This window comes from Hyla sarda, chromosome 5, assembly GCF_029499605.1.
Source record: "Hyla sarda isolate aHylSar1 chromosome 5, aHylSar1.hap1, whole genome shotgun sequence".
Classification (NCBI taxonomy): domain Eukaryota; kingdom Metazoa; phylum Chordata; class Amphibia; order Anura; family Hylidae; genus Hyla; species Hyla sarda.
Genome location: NC_079193.1, coordinates 167961942 through 167985860, shown reverse-complemented (window position 1 = coordinate 167985860; position 23919 = coordinate 167961942). Strand labels below are relative to the sequence as shown.

Here is a 23919-nt window from a genome sequence, read left to right as displayed (position 1 = left end):
GCCAAAAATGCAATTTCCACACAAATGAAAAAACGTCAGATGCAGGAAATTGCACTGGTGTTTTTTCAGGCGTTTTTTCTTTTTTCTTTTTTTTTTTCAAACTAAAAAACGCAGGACAAAAAAACAAGTAGAAACTTAGCCTAAGGTAGTTAAACTGCAAAACCAGGGGTTTCCTACACAACCCTGTCAGGATCAGATAGACCAGCTAGGTGGCCCAGTGGGTCCACACTCTTTGCCTGTTACATAAAGTCTGTACATCCAGAATGCTATTACACTTACTAGCTCTCACATATCAGCACAGCTTGTGTTCAGAGATGTCTTGTGCTTCTCTCTTGTGCTCAGTGATACCAACCCAATTAATTTCTGAACAATGTTCACAGGCTGTCAAAACTATTTACAAACACAATAACCAGACAATTAGGTACTGTATATGTTTAAATGTCCCTAAATGTATATTTATTTCTAAAATAGAATATTGACACAATGACAGCATTCACTGATTATAATATAAAGGGTGAGGTGATTTATCCTCTTCCCCTGCTGACTCTTGTGTGTGAATTATTAAGTAGTGTATCTTTACAGTTGTAAGAATATATATATATATATATATATATATATATATATATATATATATGTGTGTATTTAGTTTGTTTAAATAAATACATCGCATAAACTTTTTTTTATTTTTTTATAGGGTAATAGAGGAATGCCTGGTCTAAAGGGTGAGCGTGGTGACAGAGGATGTGCAGGAACCACAGGCCTGAAGGTAACACTGTGATATTAGGGTAAGTATGGGAAGTGAAATAAAACTTAACTTTTAATAGTTAATAATAATATAAAGAGAAAGATACATAGAGAAACATAGCCGCACATCCACCATTTGTATTTTGATCTACTTGCTTCCCAGCATAATTAAAAAAACGAACAGTTTTTCAAAAAGTACAAGCCCACTCGCCACGTCCGAGTGGGTCCCTAACCAAACACTGGCATAGCGCCGGGCGGTGACCCCTGCCTCCGAGACACCATGCCCACAGGGAGAACGACCCAGTGGCCAGGCAACCCCACTGCTGCCTGACCAAGCCCCTGGCTTTGGGTCACACCACCCCACAGACAAAGCATCACAGAAACAATGCATGTTGTGGATGTGCGACCATGTCTGTTTTCTCTATTTGAATTCATATTGTGTTTTCTAATCCCCCTCTATTTTTTTTACTTGGTCTGCACTCTGCCCCTCCCCCTTAGCCCAGCCCTATATAAATTAGCAGGAAGCTGCATAGGGCCCCTACTTTCTGGCAGCCTCCCATTCTGACTGGGAGCACATGGTAAGTGAGCTTTAACACCTTGTTCCCACCGGTGTGGTGCTGTGCGGCGTCCATTGCTGCTGCGGCCCTGTGTCTATGGGGAAACACGGCCCTGGGACTGGTTTGAGTGGCATTGGGGCTGCTCTTCCAGTCGGTCGTTCCCCCTGTGGGCACTGGTGTTGCGGTGATGGTGGTCGCCGACCAGTGCTATGCCATTTTATGCTAGGGACGTTAGGGACCCACTACTTACAGGGGGCCGTGACGTTGGCTAGTGGGCTTGCACTTCATGATCACAAAGTACACTAACGACCTGTTAGTTTAATAAATGTTGCTGGGAAGCATTAGATCATTGTGCATGTTGTGGATGTGCAGCCATGTCTGTTTTCTCTATTTGAATTACTCAATAATAAAACACACAATAAGAGTGAGTGTTCTTTAGATAATAGCATGTAGTGCATTACCACCCAGTATGGCGCAATACATATATCAACAAACTGTGAAATAAAATTCCTCATCAATAATATTGAGAGATAGAGTCACTATCCCAAAATAAATGGCCTCCAGTAACTTTCCCAACGCGTTTCAGACACCGGTAAGGTGACCTCCTCAGGGGCTTAGAGGGAGACAGTGACCTAGAGAGGATAAATGCACTTATTGCATATGCTAGTTTTGCATTGTGCGACTAAAGGAGTCGCTGATACAGTAGCGGCTCCTAATGAGAGATACTTGTGCTCAGTGGAACATCCATCACACATATATAAGTCACAAGCAGAGTAAGCAGGAATAGCCTATGGCCCGATGGGATGACCTATTAGGTGTCAGCCACTCCTTTAGTTGCACAATGCAAAACTAGCATATGCAAAAAGTATATTTATCCTCTATAGGTCACTGTCTCCCTCTAAGCCCCTGAGGAGGTCACCTTACCGGTGTCTGAAATGTGTCTGGAAAGTTACTGGAGACCATTTATTTTGGAATAGTGACTCTCTCTCTCTCAATGGAATTGATGAGGATTTTTATTTAACATCTTGTTGGTATCTGAATTGCGTCATACTGGATGGTAATGCACTACATGCTATTATCTAAAGAACACTCACTCTTATTGTGTGTTTTATTATTGAGTAACTATTAAAAGTTAAGTTTTATTTCACTCCCCATACTTACCCTAATTATTGGACTGGGAGAATTATAGGTTACCAGAAACCTTACCTTATCTATTTATTTTTAACACTGTAATATTTATGATATTCAAGAGAAATGACCAACAGAATGTTATCCCCTTTTCAGCCAATGAACAGGACATTATGATAAAATATCACAAAAACTACAGCAATGTTGTTATCTATAAAAGATATAACGGCTTTCTATTACAATACAGGATTAGATTACTGTGCAGGAGACCATCTGGATATCCAATCCAGAATATCAATCATAAAGACTATCCAGATCACAGCATCAAAGTGAAAAACCCCAGGTTTATGCAAAAGCTGTAGTATTTATTGGTTGCCCAAACCACAACGTATTGGCTAGTACCAAGCCTTGACAAAGGCTTGATACTAGCCGAAACGTTGCAGTTCGGGGAGCCAATTAATACTACAGCTTTTGAATACTGTACCACATAAAAGGTTGGTACATAAAATGAGAATGCTTTGGGCTGGAGAAAATTGTGTGTAAGTGTGTAAGTCCCTGGTTAATGTTATTAATGGTACATACTGTGATTGCATGACTGTTACTAGTGGGGTATCAGGGGGGGGCAGTTTTTGGTCCTGTTCTTTTGATTATATTTATAAATAAGCTTGTAGCGGGATTGCATAGTAAAGTGTTAATCTTTGCAGATGATACTAAATGCTGTCTAGTGGTTCAAAGGACAGTGCACTGTTGCAAATAGATCTGGATAGGCTGGAGGTTTGAGCTGAGAAGTAGCAGATGAGGTTCAACACTGATAAATGTAAGGTAATGCACATGGGGAAGAAACATCCTGGCTGGGATTATGTACTTAATTGTAAAACACTGGGGACAACTGACATGAAAAAGGACTAGTGACCAGTGTCAAGCAGCTGCTGCCAAGGCACATAAAATCCTGGGGTGCATCAAAATGTGTCAGACGACACATGGAATACTGTGTTCAGTTCTGGGCACCAGTGTACAAGAAAAACATAGTGAAGCTGGAGAAGGTTAAAATAAAGAATAGTAGACATACAGTTAAGGGCAGGGGTATGACTATTGGGAATGCATAGGTAGCCATCACATCAGGGTCCAAGTGCCTGGGGGGGCACCAAGGTACATCTGCCTGATAATAGATCAGTATTTTAAATAGAAAATGGGGCCCTGTTGCAGATTTTTTCTATTATTAGGGCCCAGAAGCTACAAGTTACTTTTCTGATGAAGGGAAGGAAGGATTGGGGGAGCCAGTAGGCAGGCGATACTGCAGCACTTCAGCACTTCACTTGACACTTCACAAATGCATCCAGAAAAAACATATTTTTTTTACTTATGAAAACACCATCAGCAGGGAAAAAGGTATAATTTAGTTTATTGTCACATTATCTGTCAGCACATGTCAGTAGATCATAGCATGATGAAGAACTTAGGTTGGGTTCACATATGTCCGACATCTGGCATGGGTGAACTCAGCTTAGATCTCGACCCAACTGAAGCCACAACTGATGATAAGTTGTCATCAGTTGTATAGCATCCGGCAGTAAGCTGTGCTCCCCTGTCCAATGCCCTCTGGCGAGTCCAACCATCCGGTGTCAAAATTGAGACGCTGGATGATTGTGATGTGTCCCATTCAAATGAATGGGATCAGTTCTAGCATCAGTCTCCCTCTGGTGCACACCGGAGGGAAACTGCCGGACATCGAATATATGTGAATCCAGCCTTATACTCTGTTGAGAGCTTGTTGGCTTTACTATTGTGTCATCAGGAGGCTAATAGAATAGTAACTCACTGTTCAGAAAGTAATGACACATCTTTGTAGAAAAATAAACCTTACAGGGCTTTTCTGATCTGAATAAAGATACAGCCTGCTATGGTTATAACATTATACAATATTATACTATTATTTAAAAATACTATACTCACCTGTCTTCTGATTTATGATGCCAGTGACGTCGCTCTATTCCCCCCCACTACTTCTGTTTACTCCTCTCGCTCTGCTAATGATGTTCTGAACACACAGCACAGACCAGTGAGGCCAGTCATTGGCTGCAGTGTGATGCCCCATCATAAGCGGAGCAGGGAAGGAAACAGAAGTAGTGGGGCAGATGGCATTGGACTAAGTATGCAGAAGACTGGTAAGTGCCATTTGTTATTTTATACCCATACCAGGCAGTATTTTTTTATTTTTTATTTAGGAAAAACTCTTTAAAGATTAATTGCCATTTTAATTATCTTTTTACATGTCAAAAGTTAAGAACGGGAGGGGGCTCAGTGCCTCTCCGATCATTAGTTATAGCATGATGAAGCTTGCACTAGCACGCATCACCCCCCTCACATGCAGTCCGGCTGATTACAGGAGACAAGTGCCCTCATAGTCTATGGAACCCATCACCTGCATTGTGCACCAAGTAAAGCGTAAAGTGTGCTGCCGTTTGTTTCACCCAGCTATAACTAATGATTGGGTCTCAGCATTGAGACCCTGACTAATCTTAACTTTTTTGATGTCTGTGAGTTATGTTAAAAGCTAATTGAAAGAATAGTAATGATATGTGTCATTAGAAACCTAATAGTCGACATTTACAATTGTTTTGAATCCCCTGGGCATTATCTACTATAGTCTACATTTCCCACCTGGCTCATACTCCCTAAAATATACTGCTAAATGTCACTTATGGTTTAAGGAAATAGATCGTTTTTAAAATATGGATTTATGCTTTCTTTTTTTCTTATAGGGAAACAGAGGGATTCCAGGAGACCAGGTAGGTATTTCTTTATTCTGTGTCTTAATTTTTTAGCTTAAATATGTTCTATGGTGTTTAACATCTAAATGTAAAATGGGTTATCCATAGGAAGATAATTGGCTGCTCATATATCAGGTGATCCCTGGGATGGGGATGGCTCTAAAAATCATTATTAGTAGACGTACATAAAACTGTGTTAATAGGGGATGTGCAACTGTCAATGGTGTATGTGATGGGCCACCAACACAATCCAACGATTGTTCGTGCATCCCTGCTTTGTCATTGATGGAGTCATGTAAAGGCTTCATTTATTGAGCACCAATTTACTGGATTGTTGCTTATATAGGGCAACAGTTTTTCCCCAATATGTTCCATAAAGCCCCTTAATTTAAAATAGAGAGCAAAAACGTATTTGCTTGGGATTTTTCAGAATGAAAATGGAGAACCTGGGCTGAATGGACTTACTGGAGAAGAGGTATTCTTTTTATTATATTTACATTTCAATTATTTGTTACTTTATTGCAATGTAAATGCTGTGCTTATATTTATTCTTTCTCCTTTTTCTCAGGGAAACTCTGGACCTCTAGGAACGAAAGGTGAACAGGGTGAAAAAGGAGATCAAGTGAGATATTATTTTATTACATACAGTTTATTACATACATATGCACCTAAGATTAAAGATTATATACTGTAGTTAGGGTGTGATGAGGGCAGATGGAATTACCCTAGGGGCAGATGACATTAACCCCTTTTGTTCATGACACCAGGGCGTGGTTTATCTTCTACACCAACCAAAGGTATGCCGCTGGTTCCTGGGCTAGGCATGGGGGCAAAAAATTACTCTGACGCCAAGTTACAGAACAACAGCAGCTTTACTGAGTCAGACAGGTGTAACAGTCTATACAGCTCAGCCAGGCCCACGGAGACAGATTGACTTGGACTATCTTGACTATGACTGACTTTACTGCTTTCTGTAGCTTACCAGGCTTTGACCTGACCTGTGAGGCAATGGACTTGAGAATCCATGGCTGTGTGGTAGACTTTAGGCCTCTTTGGGACTCCAGACACACTCTGACAGGACTGGACTGCACTGAATCTCAGCAAAGACTCCAAGAGACTGAGCTAGCTCCCCGCAGGGCTTATATGGGGGAGACTCGGAGGGGTCCCATAGGTCACTCTGTAGGGCACTCTGTAGGTCACATAGTCACTGGTACATTCCCTGGTTACAATCACATGACGACAGTTCTTAAAGATATATAACATTTTATGTGCAATGCATTACATAACATAGGCACTTGAGGGAATGTATATAGGAGACAGGTGAAGGGGGGGCCAGGGGTCACAGAATGGAGTCTGCTGGCCGGGGCACTAGGGAACAGGAGTGCAACTCCTGTACTGGCCACCACAACACTTATTATTATTATTATTTCAGACCTGGAAGATTTACAACATTAAACCAAATTGCTAATACCAACAGAAAATTGTCATACTTTATACTATTACAAAGTAAAAGTCAAATAGAGGCTAAGGAAAAATACTGGGGAGAAATAAGAGGGGAAAAGAAAAATAATGACAAGAATAAAGAGAAAGAGGAAAGGGAAGAAAAAAGGAGGAAAGGGTTTGCTGTGGTTCAAGGTGGGGAGGTTAAAATCTATGACACCAAGTCTCCTACTCAATCATGCAGCAACTGTGAGCCTTCCGTAATGGATGGCCAGGGTAGCCAGTGCCACACAACATAACCTGCATAGATTTATCTTAGTTCTACATTGTCCCAAGCAACATTCAGCAATTGTGCCTACAGAGGCCTTCCATGGTAAGAAGTTATTTTATCTAGTGCTGGATAAAAGCCTTGATGGGATGGGATCAGACCAGACTGATGAAATAATCTCCATGTAAAAAGCACCTTAATGCATACGGTAAGGGAATTTTGGTTAAAAAGAGTAGGAGAGCAGTAGGTGGCTTGCCATCTGGTTATACCCCATACTAGCCACTACAGCCATAATACTTATTGATTGATGTAATAGTAGTAAAACTTATGACTTGCATTTTTGTAGACCAAATCTGGGACACTGGCCATTGGACATTAAGAGTCTAAATGATCAATCTGTTCGAAATTTAACTGACAGAAATTTTGTTACATTTTTATAGGGTAAACTTGGATTAATGGGAAGTAAAGGATATAAAGGCTATGAAGGCCAGAAGGGCACTCCAGTAAGTATGTGCATTTAAAAGTCAATAACTGCTCTTTTTTTTATTGATTAATAAAAAAAAAACCTAATCAGTGGAAACACAACTTTTTATAATATTATCCCGAAGCCAATTGGTTATTAAAGGGGTTTTCTGAGTGTATATGATTGATGTGAAGCACTCCCAGCATCCCCACAGATCAGCATTCCTATCGCAATACACAGTGAACAGGTTCAGACACCGTGTGCCATTTATAGTAGTGGTGGTGCCATGTTACTGCAGCTGAGCTCCCATTAAAGAGAATCGGAGATGAGCTGCCATAACATGACATCACCACTATAGGATGAATGATGCTGGGACTCCAGCTCAGCTTACTGTGTAGTGCGGAGCACCAAACAGTTGAACAGCGGGAGGTGCTGGTTGTCAACACCAATGATCAGCCTTTTCTTTCCCATTTTATGTGGTATAAAAATATTCAGACTCTTTGCTATGACACTTGACATTTATCTCTACGTCTGCCATTTCTCTTGATCATCTGAGATGTTTCTCCACCTTGATTGGAGTCACCTGTGGTAAATTCATATGATTGGACAGAATTTGGAAAGTCCCACCCCTGTCTATATAAGGTCTGTCAGCTGACAATGTATATCAGAGCAAAAACTAAGACAGACAGAGAAAAGGTACAAAAAATGTATGCTGCATTGAAAATTCCCAAGAACACAGTGGTCTTCATAATTCATAAATGGAAGGTTTGAACAGGGAGGACTCTTTCCCCCGAATTACAAACTATGTAATTGGGGGGAAAAGACCTTGATAAGAGAAGTGACCAAGAACCAAATGGTCAACCACCACTGCAACACAACACCAGTTTGGTCTTTATAGCAGAGTGGCCAGAAAAAAAGCTTCTCCTTAAAAAAGACACATAAAAGCCTGTCTGGAGTTTAAAAAAACACCTAAAGGACTCTTAGATTTTGAAAAAGAATATTCTATGATCTGATGGAGCCAATATTAAACTTTTTGGCCTCAATTCAAAATGGCATATATGGAAAATACCAGACACTACTTAATCCCATCCCTTCCCCAATATCGCGCCACACCCCTACCCTTCAATTCCCTGGTTGAACTTGATGGACATATGTCTTTTTTTGACTGTACTAACTATGTAACTATGTAACTATGTGACAGTAAAGCATGGTGGTGGTAGTATTATACTGTGGTACTGTGTAGTGTTGCGCGTGAATATTCGCAATGCAAAATTTTATCGCAAATATTGTGACTATAGCGCTATATATTCGCAATTACGAATATTTAAAATGTTTTATTACAGTACACATCACAGTGATCATCCCTCCCTGCTTCCAGCTTGTGGTCTAAAGAAGGCTCCAATACTATTTACTGTGTGAGACTGGCGCGCGAATATTCGCATATGGGAACATTCGCGAATATTGATCCCTCCCTTCTTTTAGCTTGTGGGCCAACGAGAATGATGCAAATACAGTTGTCAGTTTAGCAACATCCCTAGCAACCAATAGGAAAGTATCCCACCTCTTCACTATATAACATTCCTCCCAGCAGCAACCCCTTGCAGTTTCTTGTGGTGGTTTTTGTGAGAGGAGCTTGAAAACTGTCTGTGTGCTTTCAAGTACTTTTTTAAAAGCAAATTATCCATTGAATTAGATAGTGTTAGAGTAGGTTAGCTTAGCAGATATGTTCTAGTGTAGGGTATAGAGTTAGTGCTTTGCTTTTTTAAAAGCAAAGAAAATCATCTAGTGAATTTCTAGTGTTAGATAGAGTAAGTTAGCTTAGCAGATAGTTTCTAGTGTAGGGTATACAGTCAGTGCTTTGTTTTTTTTAAAAGCAAAGCAAATCATCTAGAGTAGGTTAGTTTAGCAGACAGGTTCTAGTGTAGGTTATAGAGTCAGTTAGTTTAGGTATAGTATAGTGTAGGATTTTGGTGTGTTTAAGTGTTTTAGTTTAGTGTCTGTGTAAAAAAAAGGGGGGGTTATTAGCATTAGGTTTAAGTGTTATTTTCTTTGCCCCAGAGTCCTTATCCCGATAAAGTTTTCCCCACCACTACAATTAATAGTTCTCGTGGCCGTTCAGGCAGCAGGGGTATGGGAGTTGGTTCCAGTGCTGGACTGCTGACAGCACGGGGCAGCTCTTCTAGAGGGTCAGGAGGGGGTAATAGCTGTAAGTACCGCAGTGAAATCCTTTCCAACTGGTGTGGATGGTTTTAGCCAACGAACTCCGGCACCTAGTCACACCCAGGCATCAGCGAGGGGACAGCGGAGCCAGATCAGGGGCTGCTCGTTCCCTCAGTCCACCACAGTTTGGCCCTGGGTCTGACATGTCCGGGGGCAAAGAGGAGGGTGACCCAGAATGTGTGCCACCTCCCTTGTCAGTTCACAGGAGCAGTGACAAAGCACCCTAGGGAAACGGTGCGCCAGGTCACCAGGAAGATCAGCATCAGGGGCTCCACTGGTGATGGCAGCAGGAGGAGGCAGTAGCAGCCAGCTCCATCTGTGCGCACAGAGCCCGAACAGGTGCAAGTCAGCACCACCTCATCTGACAGGAGGTCGGTTCTTAAGTCAACTGTTTTGGCTTACTTCACCCTGGTAGCAGATGATGCTGCTATAGGCATTTGTCAGCTGTGCCATGCCAGGGTGAGGAGAGGGAGATCTTTGGCTCGGCTGGGTACCACTGCCCTTACCCAGCACGGGCGGGAGTGGAAACAGATGCACGGTGGTGAGAGCAGCGCCACCAGCAATGTGCAGGGGACAGCAGCTCCTGCCACTGTACTGCAGACACCCCAACCCCTTCCAGCCATGCATTCCCACTCCCCCCGCTCCCTCTCGTAGAGTACTGGTACCGGCAGCCAGACCTCTGCCTCCGCTGCACCCTCCACTTTCGTCCTGCACCAGCCGTCGGTTGCCGACGCATTTGATCACACGGCGCCCTACCCCCCTAGGGAACGGCATGTGCGTTCAATCAATGGGCTCCTGGCAAGGGTTATTGCCCAACATCTGCTGCCCTTCAATCTTGTGGACAGCAATCCATTCAGGTAGATGTTGGAGCAGGCCCAACCCAGATGGCATGTCCCCAGCCGCCATTTCTTCGCCAGGACCGGCATCCCTGCCCTACACCATCACATTGTGCAGAATGTATCCCTGTCACTGGATCACGCTGACAGGGAGCAACTGACAATGGATGGTTGGACAAGGAGGAATGGGCAGGGACGATATCTTATTTTTACTGCCTATTGGGTTTCCCTCCGAGGTGCCGGGGAGGGATTGGCAGCATCTAATTTTGTGGTGCCGCCCCGGCGTGTCCACGGGAGAACTGCTGCTCTCCCACAAGCCACTGTCTCCACAGCTGCTGAGCCCCCCAGCAAGCTTCTCCGTAGCTATGCAAGTGTGGGGAACGTGCGCTGCCAGGCCGTGTTTCAGCTTGTGAATCTAGGGGAACGGAGACACACTGGCCCTGATGTTCCTGCTGCACTACAGGCTCAGGTCAAGAAGTGGCTGACAACCCGCAGGCTAGAAGCAGGTATGGTTGTCTGTGACAATGGCAGCAACCTACTCGCTGCCCTCCATGCTGGCAATCTCACCCACGTGCCCTGCCTGGCACATGTCCTCAACCTTGTGCTACAGAAGTTCCTGCACACATATCCAAGATTGAGTGACATGATGCAAAGGGTACAAAGGATTGCAAGCCACTTTTGATGCTCCCCAACAGCCGCCGCGTCCCTGTCCAAACTGCAGCGGAACAGCCTGCCCTCTCACAGGCTGATTGTGGACAGCGTGACGCGGTGGAACTCCACCCTCCACATGCTGAAGAGATTGTGGGAGCAGCGACAGGCGGTGAGGGAGTGCCTGCTTGAACAAGGCACTCCAGGGCCATCACACCAACTCCCCTACATCACTAATGCAGAGTGGGGGCAGATACAGCAAGTCTGCCATGTGTTGGCCCCATTCGAGCAGGCAATGACATGCTCCCCATAGTGTTCCTGCTGGACAGGGCACGAGATCGCCTGCTCGAGGCTGGGGAGAGTGCCTTGGTGGAGCAAGAGGAGGCAACACTTCTCCACCAAGACCAGGCCCAGGACGAGGAGGAGGAGGAAGAGTCCATTGACATCCAGGAGTCTGGGCCCGGTCAAGAGGGAGAGCCGGTGTTGGGGGCACAGTTAGTCCGGGGGTGGGGCAGCTCTCAGCAGGAGCAGCAGCGACAGCAGCAGGAGGACGAAGAGGTCATGGTCCTGGGCAGTCATGAAGAGTCACAGCAGGCTGTCCTCTTCCATACGGCTGCCCGCATGCTGCAATGCCTCAGGAAGGACCCCCCGGATCATAGATATTAAGGAGAGGGATGAGTATTGGTTGGCCATCCTTTTAGACCCCTGCTGCAAGGGGAAACTGGATCAGTTCATCCCAGCCAGCCGGAGGCAGGAACAGATGCATGAACTGCAGTCCTGTCTCATCAGCTGGCTGGAGCAAGTAACTCTTCGGCCTCCAGCTCTTCCTGCCCATCTCACCCAGCCGGAGGCTGGACCCAGCAGCACCAGCCGAGCAGGTGACCTTATGGGTGAGATGAAGCTCTTCTACCAGCCTGCGTGACCCAGTAGCAGCAGCAGCAGTCATCACCAGGGGCTGGCCTGCATGGTGGTAGACTACATGGGGTCCGTTGGTGCTTCCGACAGCATGAGCACCGACGACCCCATGGACATCTGCCGGGAGCTCGCTCAGTATGCACTGGAGTTACTGTCTTGTGCCCCCCCCTTCTGAGCAGACATGGCCACAGACGAGAGGACATGGTCACAGACAAGTGGACCAGTCTGTCCACAGACTCACATTCACAAAAATTAGTCCTGGATCGTCCGCGACTTCTTGGTCCCCGCCGTCGGTTCTGGGCGCTGAAGGGTCACTTGTAAACCGTTGTTTTTTTAACTATTTATTTTATTTACTTATAACTATTAATTTATGTATATGTGCGTGTGTATATATATATATAATTTTTTTTTATATATATATCTATGAATTTTTTTATTTTTTGAAATCATGGATGAATGCCTTTATTTATTTCTTTGAATTTCTGTTTTTAATCATTGATGAATTTATTTATTAGTTTATTGATCAATTTATTAAAATATATCTGTAAATATAATTTTATTTATTTATGTATCTATCGATGAATTTATTGATTTTTTATCAATCAATGAGTTTATCGATTATTTTTTTCCAATAATTGAACATTTTATTTAATTATTTGGTCAACACACCGCCTACACCGACACATACAGCATAGCGGAGTTTGTAGTCTGTTCAGAATGCACTAAGCTTTCACCAAGACAACCAGACCGGATTGCTGTACGTCTTTCATGTACCTAACGGATCCCATTTTCGACAGAGAGGAATCAGAGCTACATTTGTTTTCTGGATTACGTTTAACTGCAGTTCTATGTATTGGGGAAAAATATTTAAAAAACTATAAAATATAATTTATTTTAATAAAATATAAAAAAAATAATAATAATAATAACAAACACTCCTTTACGGCAACTCCTTTAACTTTTTTTTGGAGGTCCAGCAGCTTCTGCACTTTTTTTTTTTTGTTTCTCCAGCTTCTTATGTTCTCATCCAGAAGCCGCTGCTTCTGCCTGATCCTCCTTTGCTGGCTTTTAATTACATCAAATGCAGCATTTTGGTCCTACTGCAATTGGATAATCTCCTTTTCAAATTCTGATATAACTGTTAGGATTAAAATAAAAAAATGTAATTACTTTCAATGAAGATTAACCCCTTGGAGAAGGAGGGTTTTCCAGTTTTTGCACTTTTGTTTTTCCTCCTTACCTTTTAAAAATCATAGCCCTTTCAATTTTGCAGCTAAAAATCCATATGATGGCTTATTTTTTGCACCACCAATTCTACTTTGTAATGACATCAGTCATTTTACCCAAATATCTACGGCGATATGGGTAAAAAAAATCATTGTGCGACAAAATTGAAGAAAAAATGCCATTTTGTAAATTTTGGGGGCTTCCATTTCTACGCAGAACATTTTTCGGTAAAAATGACACCTTCTCTTTATTCTGTAGGTCCATACGATTAAAATGATACCCTACTTATATAGGTTTGATTTTGTTGTACTTCTGGAAAAAAAATCTTAACTACACGCAGGAAAATTTTTACGTTTAAAATTGTCACATTCTGACCCCTATAACTTTTTTTATTTTTCTGCGTATGGGGCGGTATGAGGGATCATTCTTTGCACCGTGATCTGAAGTTTTTAGCGGTACCATTTATGTATTGATCGGAATTTTTGATCACTTTTTAATCATTTTTTCATTATATAAAAATGTACCAAAAATACGCTATTTTGGACTCTGGAATTTTTTTGCGTGCACACCATTGACCGTGCGGTTTAATTAACGATATATTTTTATAATTCGGACATTTCCGCACACAGCGATACCACATATGTTTTTATTTTTATTTACACATTTTTTTTTTTATTGGGAAAAAGGGGGTGATTCAAACTTTTATTAGGGAAAGGGTTAAATGATCTTTATTCACTTTTTTTTCACTTTTTTTTTTTTTGCAATGTTATAGCTCCCATAGGGGGCTATAACACTGCACACACTGATCTTTTACATTAATCAATGGTTTCTCATAGGAAGCCATAGATCAGTGATTCTGCCGCTTGACTGCTCACGCCTGGATCTCAGGCACTGAGCAGTCATTCGGCGATCGGACAGCATGAAGGAAGGTAGGGACCCTCCTGCTGTCTTTACAGCTGTTTGGGATGCCGTGATTTCATTGCGGCGATCCCAAACAGCGTCCTGAGCTTGCCGGCAGTGCTTTACTTTCACTTTAGAAGCAGCGTTCAATTTTGAATGCCGCATCTGAAGGGTTAATAGCGCGCGGCACCGCGATCAGTGCCGCGCGCTATTAGCCACAGGTCCCGGCCACAGGTCCCGGTTGTTAGAGGCCGGGCCCAACCCGCTATGACGTGATGGCCCCACGTTATAGAAAGGGAGTGGGCTGAGGGCGTATAGGTATGTAATTAGTGCATTGTGTAGAGTATTTGTTAACCAGTTAAGGACCAAGGACGTACGCGGACCGGACCGGGGTGACTGCTGATATCGATCAGCAGGCACCCCGTGCAAATGCCCAGGGGGGGTCATCAGTCCCCCCCCCCCCACCCCATTGCGGCGATCGCTGCAAATCGCCGGTGAATTCACACCGGTGATTTGCCACAATTTCGGGTCATACGGGTCTCCGGTGACCCGGAAAATAAGGGGGATTGGGGTTGTCCAAGACATCCACGATCCCCCTGAAGGGATAGGAGTTAGGACCTCCTATCCCTGCTATTGGTCATCTAGAAGCGACGACCGATAGCAGATCGGGGGCGGGGGGGGTTAACTTTCGGTTTCCCCGTTCTGCCCACCCACTGTAGGCTGGGCAGAATGGGGAAACCGACGAGGAGCGGCGGCGAAGTCCAATTACCCATCGGGAGCGGGTGGCAATCAGCGGCAGAAGAGAATGGAGATGCGGCTCCCTGGATCCTACGGAAGCCTAGCAACATCTGGAGGGCTACAGTTGAGACCACTATACAGTGGGCTCTAAACTGTAGCCCACCAGATGTTGCAAAACTACCACTCCCAGCATGCCCAGACAGCTGTTTGGGCATGCTGGGATTTGTAGTTTTGCAACAGCTGGAGGGTCACAGTTTGGAGATCACTGCACAGTGATCTCTAAACTGTGGCCCTCTAGATCTTGCAAAACTACAACTCCTAGCATGCCCACACAGCAGTTTGCTGTCTGGGCATGCTGGGATTTGTAGTTTTGCAACATATGGAGAGCCACAGTTTGGAGATCACTGTGCAGTGGTCTCTACACTGTGGCCCTCCAGATGTTGCTAAACTGCAAATCCCAGCATGCCCAAACAGCAAACAGCTGTCTCGGCATGCTGGGAGTTGTAGTTGCATACCTCAAGCTGTTGCATAACTACATATCCCAGCATGCCCTTCGGTGATCAGTACATGCTGGGAGTTGTAGTTTGGAGGCACACTGGTTGGAAAATACTGAGTTAGGTAACAGAACCTAACTGAAGGTTTTCCAACCAGTGTGCCTCCAGCTGTTGCAAAAGTACAACTCCCAGCATGCACGTTCTGTCAGTACACATGCTGGGAGTTTGCCCCCCCCCCATGTGAATGTACAGGGTACATGCACACGGGCGGGTTTACAGTGAGCTTCCAGCTTCAAGTTTGAGCTGCAGCTAATTTTTTGCTGCAGCACAAACTCCTAGCGGGAAACTCACTGTAAACGCGCCAGTGCGAATGTACCCTAAAAACACTACACTACACTAACACAAAATAAAGGGTAAAACACTACACATACCCTTATACTGTTCCTCCCAATAGAAATAAAAAACTTATCATACGGCAGTGTTTCCAAAACGGAGGAGGTACACAGCTGGAGGCACCCTGTTTGGGAATCACTGGCATAGAATACCCCTATGAAATCCCTAATTGGCGCTCTCTCAGTTCAGAGCCCTGTTGGATTACAAGGAAACAGTTTAGATCCACATATGGGGTATTTCCGTGCTCGGGAGAAATTGCACTAAAAATTTTGGGGGGCTTTTTCTCCTTTTACCCCTTGTGAATAGGAAAAGTTGGGGGCTACACCAGCCTGTTAGTGTAAAAAAATAAAACATTTTACACTAAAATGCTGGTGTTGCCCCATACTTTATTTCCACAAGAGGTAAAAGGAAAAAAGACCCCCCAAATTTTTAACGCAATTTTTCCTGAGTACGGAAATATCCCATATGTGGACGTAAAATGCTCTGCGGGCGCACAAGGCTTAGGAGTGAGAGCGCACCATGTACATTTGAGGCCTAAATTGGGGATTTGCACAGGGGTGGCTGATTTTTACAGCGCATCTGACATAAACGTAAAAAATAAATACCCACATGTGACCCCATTTTGGAAACTACACCCCTCACAGAACATAACAAGGGGTATAATGAGCTTTAACACCCCACAGGTGTTTGAAGAATTTTCCTTAAAGTTGAATGGGAAAATGAAGAAGAAAATGTTTTCACTAAAATGCTGGTGTTACCCAAAATTTTTCATTTTCACAAGGGAAAATAAAAAAAGCCCCCCAAAATATGTAACCCCTTTTCTTCTGAGTAAGAACATACCCCATATGTTGATGTAAAGTGCTCTGTGGACGAGCATTGTAGAGCGCCAGCAGAGCACTATGCATCCACATATGGGGTATTTCCATATGAATTTTCTCCTTCACTTTGCTGCTATTCCTGTGAAACACCTAAAGGGTTAACACACTTACTGAATGTCATTTTGAATACTTTGAGCCCTGCAGTTTTTATAATGGGGTCATTTATTGGGTATTTCTAATATGAAGGCCCTTCAAATCCACTTCAAAACTGAACTGGTCCCTGAAAAATTCAGATTTTGAAAATTTTGGGAAACATTTGAAAATTGCTGCTGAAATTTGAAGCCCTCTGATGTCTTCCAAAAGTAAAAACATGTCAACTTTATGATGCAGTCATAAAGTAGACATGTTGTATATGTGAATCAATATATAATTTATTTGGAATGTCTATTTTCCTTATAAGCAGAGAGCTTCAAAGTTAAAAAAAAAAAAAAAGCAAAATTTTCAATTTTTTCATCAAATTTTGGAAATTTTCACCAAGAAATGATGCAAGTATCGATGAAATTTTACCACTAACATAAAGTAGAATATGTCAGGAAAGAGAGAGAGAGAGAACACTTTATGTTGCTACTGTACTGGGGTGTAATACTCTGAAGCTAATAGGGGCCAGTTAGTGTGTGCACTAAAAGACATATTCACCTGCTTTTAACGCCTAATTCAGGTGTAAATGTCATGGAGAGTATTTTCCTATCCTAAGTGTAATATACACCATAAAGACAAAAAAAAACTGTGTGTGCAGCTCACAGCTAAAAAAAAAGCTCACAGGCTAGATCGTATGTTCACCTATATCCCTAGCCAGTTATTAAAAAAAAAAAAGATTAGATAGATAAAACCAAAACCTCCAGGACATTACCAGAGATACTGGTGCATGATTGTGGTATGATAATAAAATATATAACATATATAAAAATATGAGGAAGGGGACCTGTATTAGTACCCTGAAACGCATTTATTGTTTTTGAATACGCACTACTACTGCAAGAAATTTGCGATCTTTGGAAAAGCTATTCATCTGTTGCACAGACAGAATAGCAGCATCCCGTTCATGCACTTTCAATCAAACAGCTGGACTTTGCTCCCAACATCTCACCCCACGTGGACCTTCTCCTGACGTCAGACGCCACTCCACTGGAGCTCTGGTCTTGCCGATCAGAGCAACAAGTATCTATTGTCTGCTAACCAAAATGGAGAGCGGCAAAAGTGCAGTGTAGACGGTGTGTTATAATCCACTGTGCAGCCTGTCGTAGAACGGTGCAAGCCGTCCTAACGCTGTCAGTGCTGACCCTATACAGGACGTCCAAAACTTATTTGTTGAGATTATCAATAACTACTTCTATATACCATTATTTAGACACGTATCTTGTGTCAGTGACTGTGAAGCATATAGGCCTATAGCCACGGACTTTTAACCATCTCCTGCCACCAGTCCTGGAGTAGTAGATGCTGGATTAACTGATATTCAACAGGAACTTTAATCTACCACCTTGATCCAGAATATATATTTTATGCCTATAATATACATTATAACTGCAGTAATAGTGTGTATATACAGTTTATACTTTGTTAATATAAATAAATGTTATTAAAAATTTGAAACATGGTCTCCTCATATTTTTATATATTTTATATAGTTTATTATCATACCACAATCATGCACCAGTAACTCTGGTGAGGTCCTTAAGGTTTCGTTTTGTTTTTTTTTTGCTTTATTTATCTAATCTAAGTGTAATATACACACTTAGGGCTTTTATGTTTTTTACTGTCACAGTCATAGGGGCCAGTTATTGTTAAAGACCATAAATACCTCATGCCTGTGTCATTTTGCCACTATATGGTCTCCTAATGCTGCTGCCACCTCAAGCCTGTGTCATTCTGCCACTATATAGTCTCCTAATGCTGCTGCCACCTCAAGCCTGAGTGATTCTCCCACTATATGGTCTACTCATGCTGCTGCCACCTCAAGCCTGTGTCATTCTGCCACTATATGGCCTACTCACACTGCTTCCACCTCAAGCCTGTGTCATTCTGCCACTATATGGTCTACTCATGCTGCTGCCACCTGAAAGCCCGATTAGGATAGAACCAAATATTTTTTGGAATACTCGGCAAATCGTCTGAATGCTGCTGCCACCTCAAGCCTGTGACTTTCTGCCACTATATGGACTACTCACGCTGCTGCCACCTCAAGCCTGTGTAATTTTGCCATTATATGGTCTACTCATGCTGCTGCCACCTCAAGCCTGTGTCATTCTGCCACTATATGGTCTACTCATGCTGCTGCCACCTCAAGCCTGTGTCATTCTGCCACTATATGGTCTACTCATGCTGCTGCCACCTGAAAGCCCGATTAGGATAGAACCAAATATTTTTTGGAATACTCGGCAAATCGTCTGAATGGAATTTTTTTTCAAACTTTGTTCATCTCTAGACTTATTTAGCTGGTTAGTTAGTGTTAGTTCAGTATAGTTTAACCCCTTAAGGACCAAGCCCATTTTGACCTTAAATTGTATTTTTTGCATTTTCGTTTTTTCCTCATCGCCTTCTAAAATCCATAACTCTTTTATATTTCAATCTACAGACCCATATAAGGGCTTTTTTTTTTGCGTGACCAATTGTGATTTATAAAGAAACCTCTCATTTTACCAAAAAATGTATAGCGAATCCAAAAAATAATTTTTTAAGGAGGAAATTTTTATGAAAAACACAATTTTGCACATTTTGCAGGGTTTTGTTTTCACACTGTACACTTTATGATTAAAAATGACATGTGTTCTTTATTCTGTGGATCAATACGATTAAAAAGATACCCATGGCTGGATACTTTTCTATTTTTGTACCGCTTAAAAAAAGTCGCAAACTTTTTGCACAAAATAAGTAATGTAAATTGGCCCTATTTTGACCACCTATAACTTTTTAATTTTTCCGTATATGGGGTGGTATGAGAGCTCCTTTTTTGCGGCATCATCTGTACTTTTTATTGATCCCAAATTTGCATATAAAAAACTTTTTAGATCACTTTTTATTATTATTTTTTTTAATAAAATGTGACAAAAAGCTGAATTTTTTTATTTTCTACGTTTACGCCGTTCACCATATGGGACCATTAACATCATATTTTTATATTTCGGACATTTACGCACGCAGCAATACCAAATATGTTTATAAAAAAATGTTTATGCTTTTGGGGAGAAAGGGATAATTTTGGTTTTTATTGGGGGAGAGGATTTTTCACTTTTATTAAACTTTTTTATTTTTAAATTTTTCAACTTTTTTTTTTACACTTGTTATGTCCCCATAGGGGACTATCTATAGTAATCATTTGATTGCTAATACTGTTCAGTGCTATGCATAGGGCATAGCACTGATTAGTATTATCGGCTGTCTTCTGCTCTGGTCTGCTTGATCTCAGACCAGAGCAGAAGACCCCTGGAGACAGCCGGAGGCAGGTTAGTGGACCTCCGGCCACCATTACAGATGGTCAGGTCCCTGCGGCAGCATAAGGGCGATCCAATCATCTATTTTAACATGCGCATTGCTGCAGATGCCGTGATCTGTATTGATCAAGGCATCTGAGGAGTTAATGACGGACATCCATGCGATCGCGGATGTCGGCCATTACCGGCGGGCCCCGGCTGCTGGGACTTGCAGTGTATGACGCGAACACCGCTCCGATGCTCGTGGTCATACACAGGACACAGTACCTCCGCACCAGGACGTACATTTACGTCCGTGGTCGTTAAGGGGTTAATGTTATTTAGTTTGTTAGTTTGTAATAGTTATGTAGAGTGTAATGTTATTTATGTGTGCATTTATGTGAATGAGTTAGTGTCTAGTGTTATTGTATTATATTACTGTATTTTGCGGCTTTCCCTTCATTGTTGGCCATTTTTTTCTGTACATCTTATGGATGAAAAATGATGCTGTGTGCACATATTTACCCTCCTAGTGGGGGCAGTGGGCAACTTCCTCCTCCTCCTCTTCTTCCTCATCAGCAGCTGTGAGGGGGGGGGGGGGATGTGGCTCCTCTTCAGCCACCACCTCCACATTTTTCCCAACTTCAGGTGGTGGTCAACTGGCTCCAGAAAGTTAAACAGATTTGTAAATTACTTCTATTAAAAAATCTTAAACTTTTCAGTACTTATGAGCTTCTGAAGTTAAGGTTGTTCTTTTCTGTCTAAGTGCTCTCTGATGACACGTGTCTCGGGAACCGCCCAGTTTACAAACAAATCCCCATAGCAAACCTCTTCTAAACTGGACGGTTCCCGAGACACGTGTCATCAGAGAGCACTTAGACAGAAAAGAACAACCTTAACTTCAGAAGCTCAGAAGTACTGAAAGGATTAAGATTTTTTAATAGAAGTCATTTACAAATCTGTTTAACTTTCTGGAGCCAGTTGATATCTAAAAAAAAGTTTTTTCCTGGATAACCCCTTTAAGCTTTCCAGTACAAATAAACTGCTGTGTGCCCATGAGGAAGTCATGTCATTCTTTTCAGTCTGAAACACTGCACTCTCCTGCAACCTCTGTCCGTATAAGGAACTGTTAAAGAACGGTTCCGGACATGAAATGAAATGACAGCTGGGAGCACTGCGTATTGAAAAGTTTTAGTTTTTTAATTAGAAGTCATTTACAAGTCTGTATAATTTACTGGCACCAGTATGACTTCAGGTTATACAACAAAACTAATATATCTCAGATCTCAGAAGAATTCATACTTACATGAGATATCGGAACAAGAGTGAGTTGGTGATTATATTATTCTCATTCCCCTGCCACCTGGTGAAAACAAGTGGGATTTATATTCCATGAATAATGACCATATCTATAAAAGTCTATGCCACCACATATGCACTATAACGAGCAATCACATGTATAAGCCATGCAAATCCTAAAATAGCAACATATAAAATGTCTTATACATTGTGTTAACAGGGGGATACTGGGGAAAAAAGCACAGTCCGTGGACCCCCAGGTCCCAAAGGTGACTTGGGCATGGAGGTGAGCATCTTTTTTGTAGCTCTTAATGAATGTTTTTTCTTTTTTATTCTACCAGATTTTATTGTATAATATACAGTGCTTGTAAAAATATTCATCATTAAGTATATAGATCAATTAATCATAGTTGAATACCGTAGTACAGAAGACAATGGGCTATACAGAGACAAATACTTTTTCATTTTTATTGTAACAATATTTGTAATGAGTTTTACATAAGTTTTACAACATTTACCATAATATCTAGTAACATGCATGATAGTTAGGTAATTCATAAGCTTCACACATGCAGTATTTGTTACAATCTACAATCCCTTTAACATATAAATGCTAAACAATGTGCTTTTTATTTACTGATACCAAAATAGTTCACTAGAGCATCATGGGGGAAAATTATCAAAACCTGTCCAGAGGAAAAGTTGCTGAGTTGCCCATAGCAACCAATCAGATTGCTTCTTTCATTTTTGGAAAGGCCTCTGAGAAATGAAAGAAGTGATCTGATTGGTTGCTATGGGCAACTCAGCAACTTTTCCTCTGGACAGGTTTTGATAAATGTCCCCTATGACCTTTTGAAATAGCTCATATAGTAGCCGTATTCAGTTGATATTACCAGTATTGTAGCATTTCTATAAATGCCCCTTTAGACTTTGAAGAATTTTAGACTTGTAGGGCTTCAATTTTCAATTTTATCACCTTTCTAGGGTGAACCTGGAATGGAAGGAAAACCTGGACCACCTGGCACCACTGACAGCGAAGTAAGATTTAAACTTGTCCACTTTGTTTTATTTTTGTTTGTATTTTCCACCTACATCCGCTGGAAGCTTATTCCAAGCATCCACTCTTTCAAACCATGTTTGATTATATTAATCTGTGGTTACTTATTTCATCCTTTGTTCCTTTATTCTATGATTTCCAATGCCACCAAATCCAGCATGAAAATAGTATATTCATTTACATCTGGTACTTTTCTACCTTTCAGAGTCTTCCTGGAAGAAGATAACAAGAAAAAGGCAAAAGTTGGGCCGTTGGTGGCGCTGGTCCTGATGAAAAGAAAGCTCTGTAGACCCTTCTCAGTGTCTAAATGTGGTTTTATTAGCACAGAAAGCAACGCGTTTCTGGTCCGAACTGGACCCTTCGTCTGGCAGTGTGCATACAACATAGTGAACAGATGCGGTTAAAATACATTCCTTACGCAACCATAAAGGTTACGTTCATTTGGCAATTCACAGACATGGTTTACGCAAGTAGCGTGGGTAAGTAGAACATCTGTAGCTGGAACTCGGTCCCGTACGAGTGCATTACTATATCTGCACTAGCCGGCCAGGGCGTCAGTAGATTACAAGGGCAATCTGATATATGTATGTGTAGGGATTACTGGGAAATAATATCGGCCGGAGATTGATATCCTTTTTAGTTACTGCGGCTGAGGGAGTAAGGATGATTTGGTAAGCGTAGCTGGAGATGCTCCTGATAGGTCAGGGGGCGGAGACCTATGTCCCGTGCGTATCACTCTGACTATTGAGCTGTCAGAACCCTTAGCGATATGGAGCGGTGGCGGAGTTGAGAAGGGGCGGATCTACAAAGGTACTGTACCAGTGCGGGTGAGTCTGCTATCGCACAGCGGGGCGATATGCAGCAGTAGTGGAGTAGAAAAAGGGCGGACCTTTGTTGGAAACGGGGCGATATGCAGCGGTATTGGAAAGGGGGCGATATACATCAGGGCGATATGCGGCAGTGGCAGTGTTGAAAAGGGGCGGACCAGTGTTGGAAGAAAATGACCAGAAAAGGGGCGGACCTATTTTGGAACATATACATCGGGGCGATATGCGGCAGTGGCAGTGTTGAAAAGGGGCGGACCAGTGTTGGAAGAAATTGACACAGAAAAGGGGCGGACCTATTTTGGAACATATAAATCGGGGCGATATGCGGCAGTGGCAGTGTTGAAAAGGGGCGGACCAGTGTTGGAAGAAAATGACACAGAAAAGGGGCAGACCTATTTTGGAAAAACTAGAAGGGTAGTGTGGCCGGCTTGATTAGAGGAACTATCACGGATTAGGGTAGAAGAGTAGTGTGACCGGCTAGATGTGCTGTGAGGCACCTAGCTAAGTGGACAATGGTTAGAATCTACTGGGTAGGGTATGCAGCAGCCGTATGAGGTATGTGGTATGGTAGAGATGGGGACAGTATTTTTTAGCCCCTATTGGGAAAAAATATATGTGTATTGCCTGGGGTAGGGGAGGGTGGGAATGGTAGTAACCCAGGTATACTCAGGTATGCCGTATGTAGGGCTGTTAGCATATAATACAG

General features: G+C 42.4%; 1 protein-coding gene across 1 annotated transcript in view; it reads left to right on the top strand.

Moving 5' to 3' along the window:
* Window positions 1-23919, top strand: part of LOC130273600 (collagen alpha-6(VI) chain-like) — a 199983-nt gene that overhangs the window by 74946 nt on the left and 101118 nt on the right. Inside the window, exons 14-20 of the mRNA XM_056520674.1 lie at window positions 695-766; window positions 5192-5218; window positions 5631-5675; window positions 5769-5822; window positions 7349-7411; window positions 21550-21615; window positions 22314-22368. Coding sequence (XP_056376649.1) covers window positions 695-766; window positions 5192-5218; window positions 5631-5675; window positions 5769-5822; window positions 7349-7411; window positions 21550-21615; window positions 22314-22368 — 382 coding nt within the window. The remainder of the gene's footprint in view (window positions 1-694; window positions 767-5191; window positions 5219-5630; window positions 5676-5768; window positions 5823-7348; window positions 7412-21549; window positions 21616-22313; window positions 22369-23919) is intronic.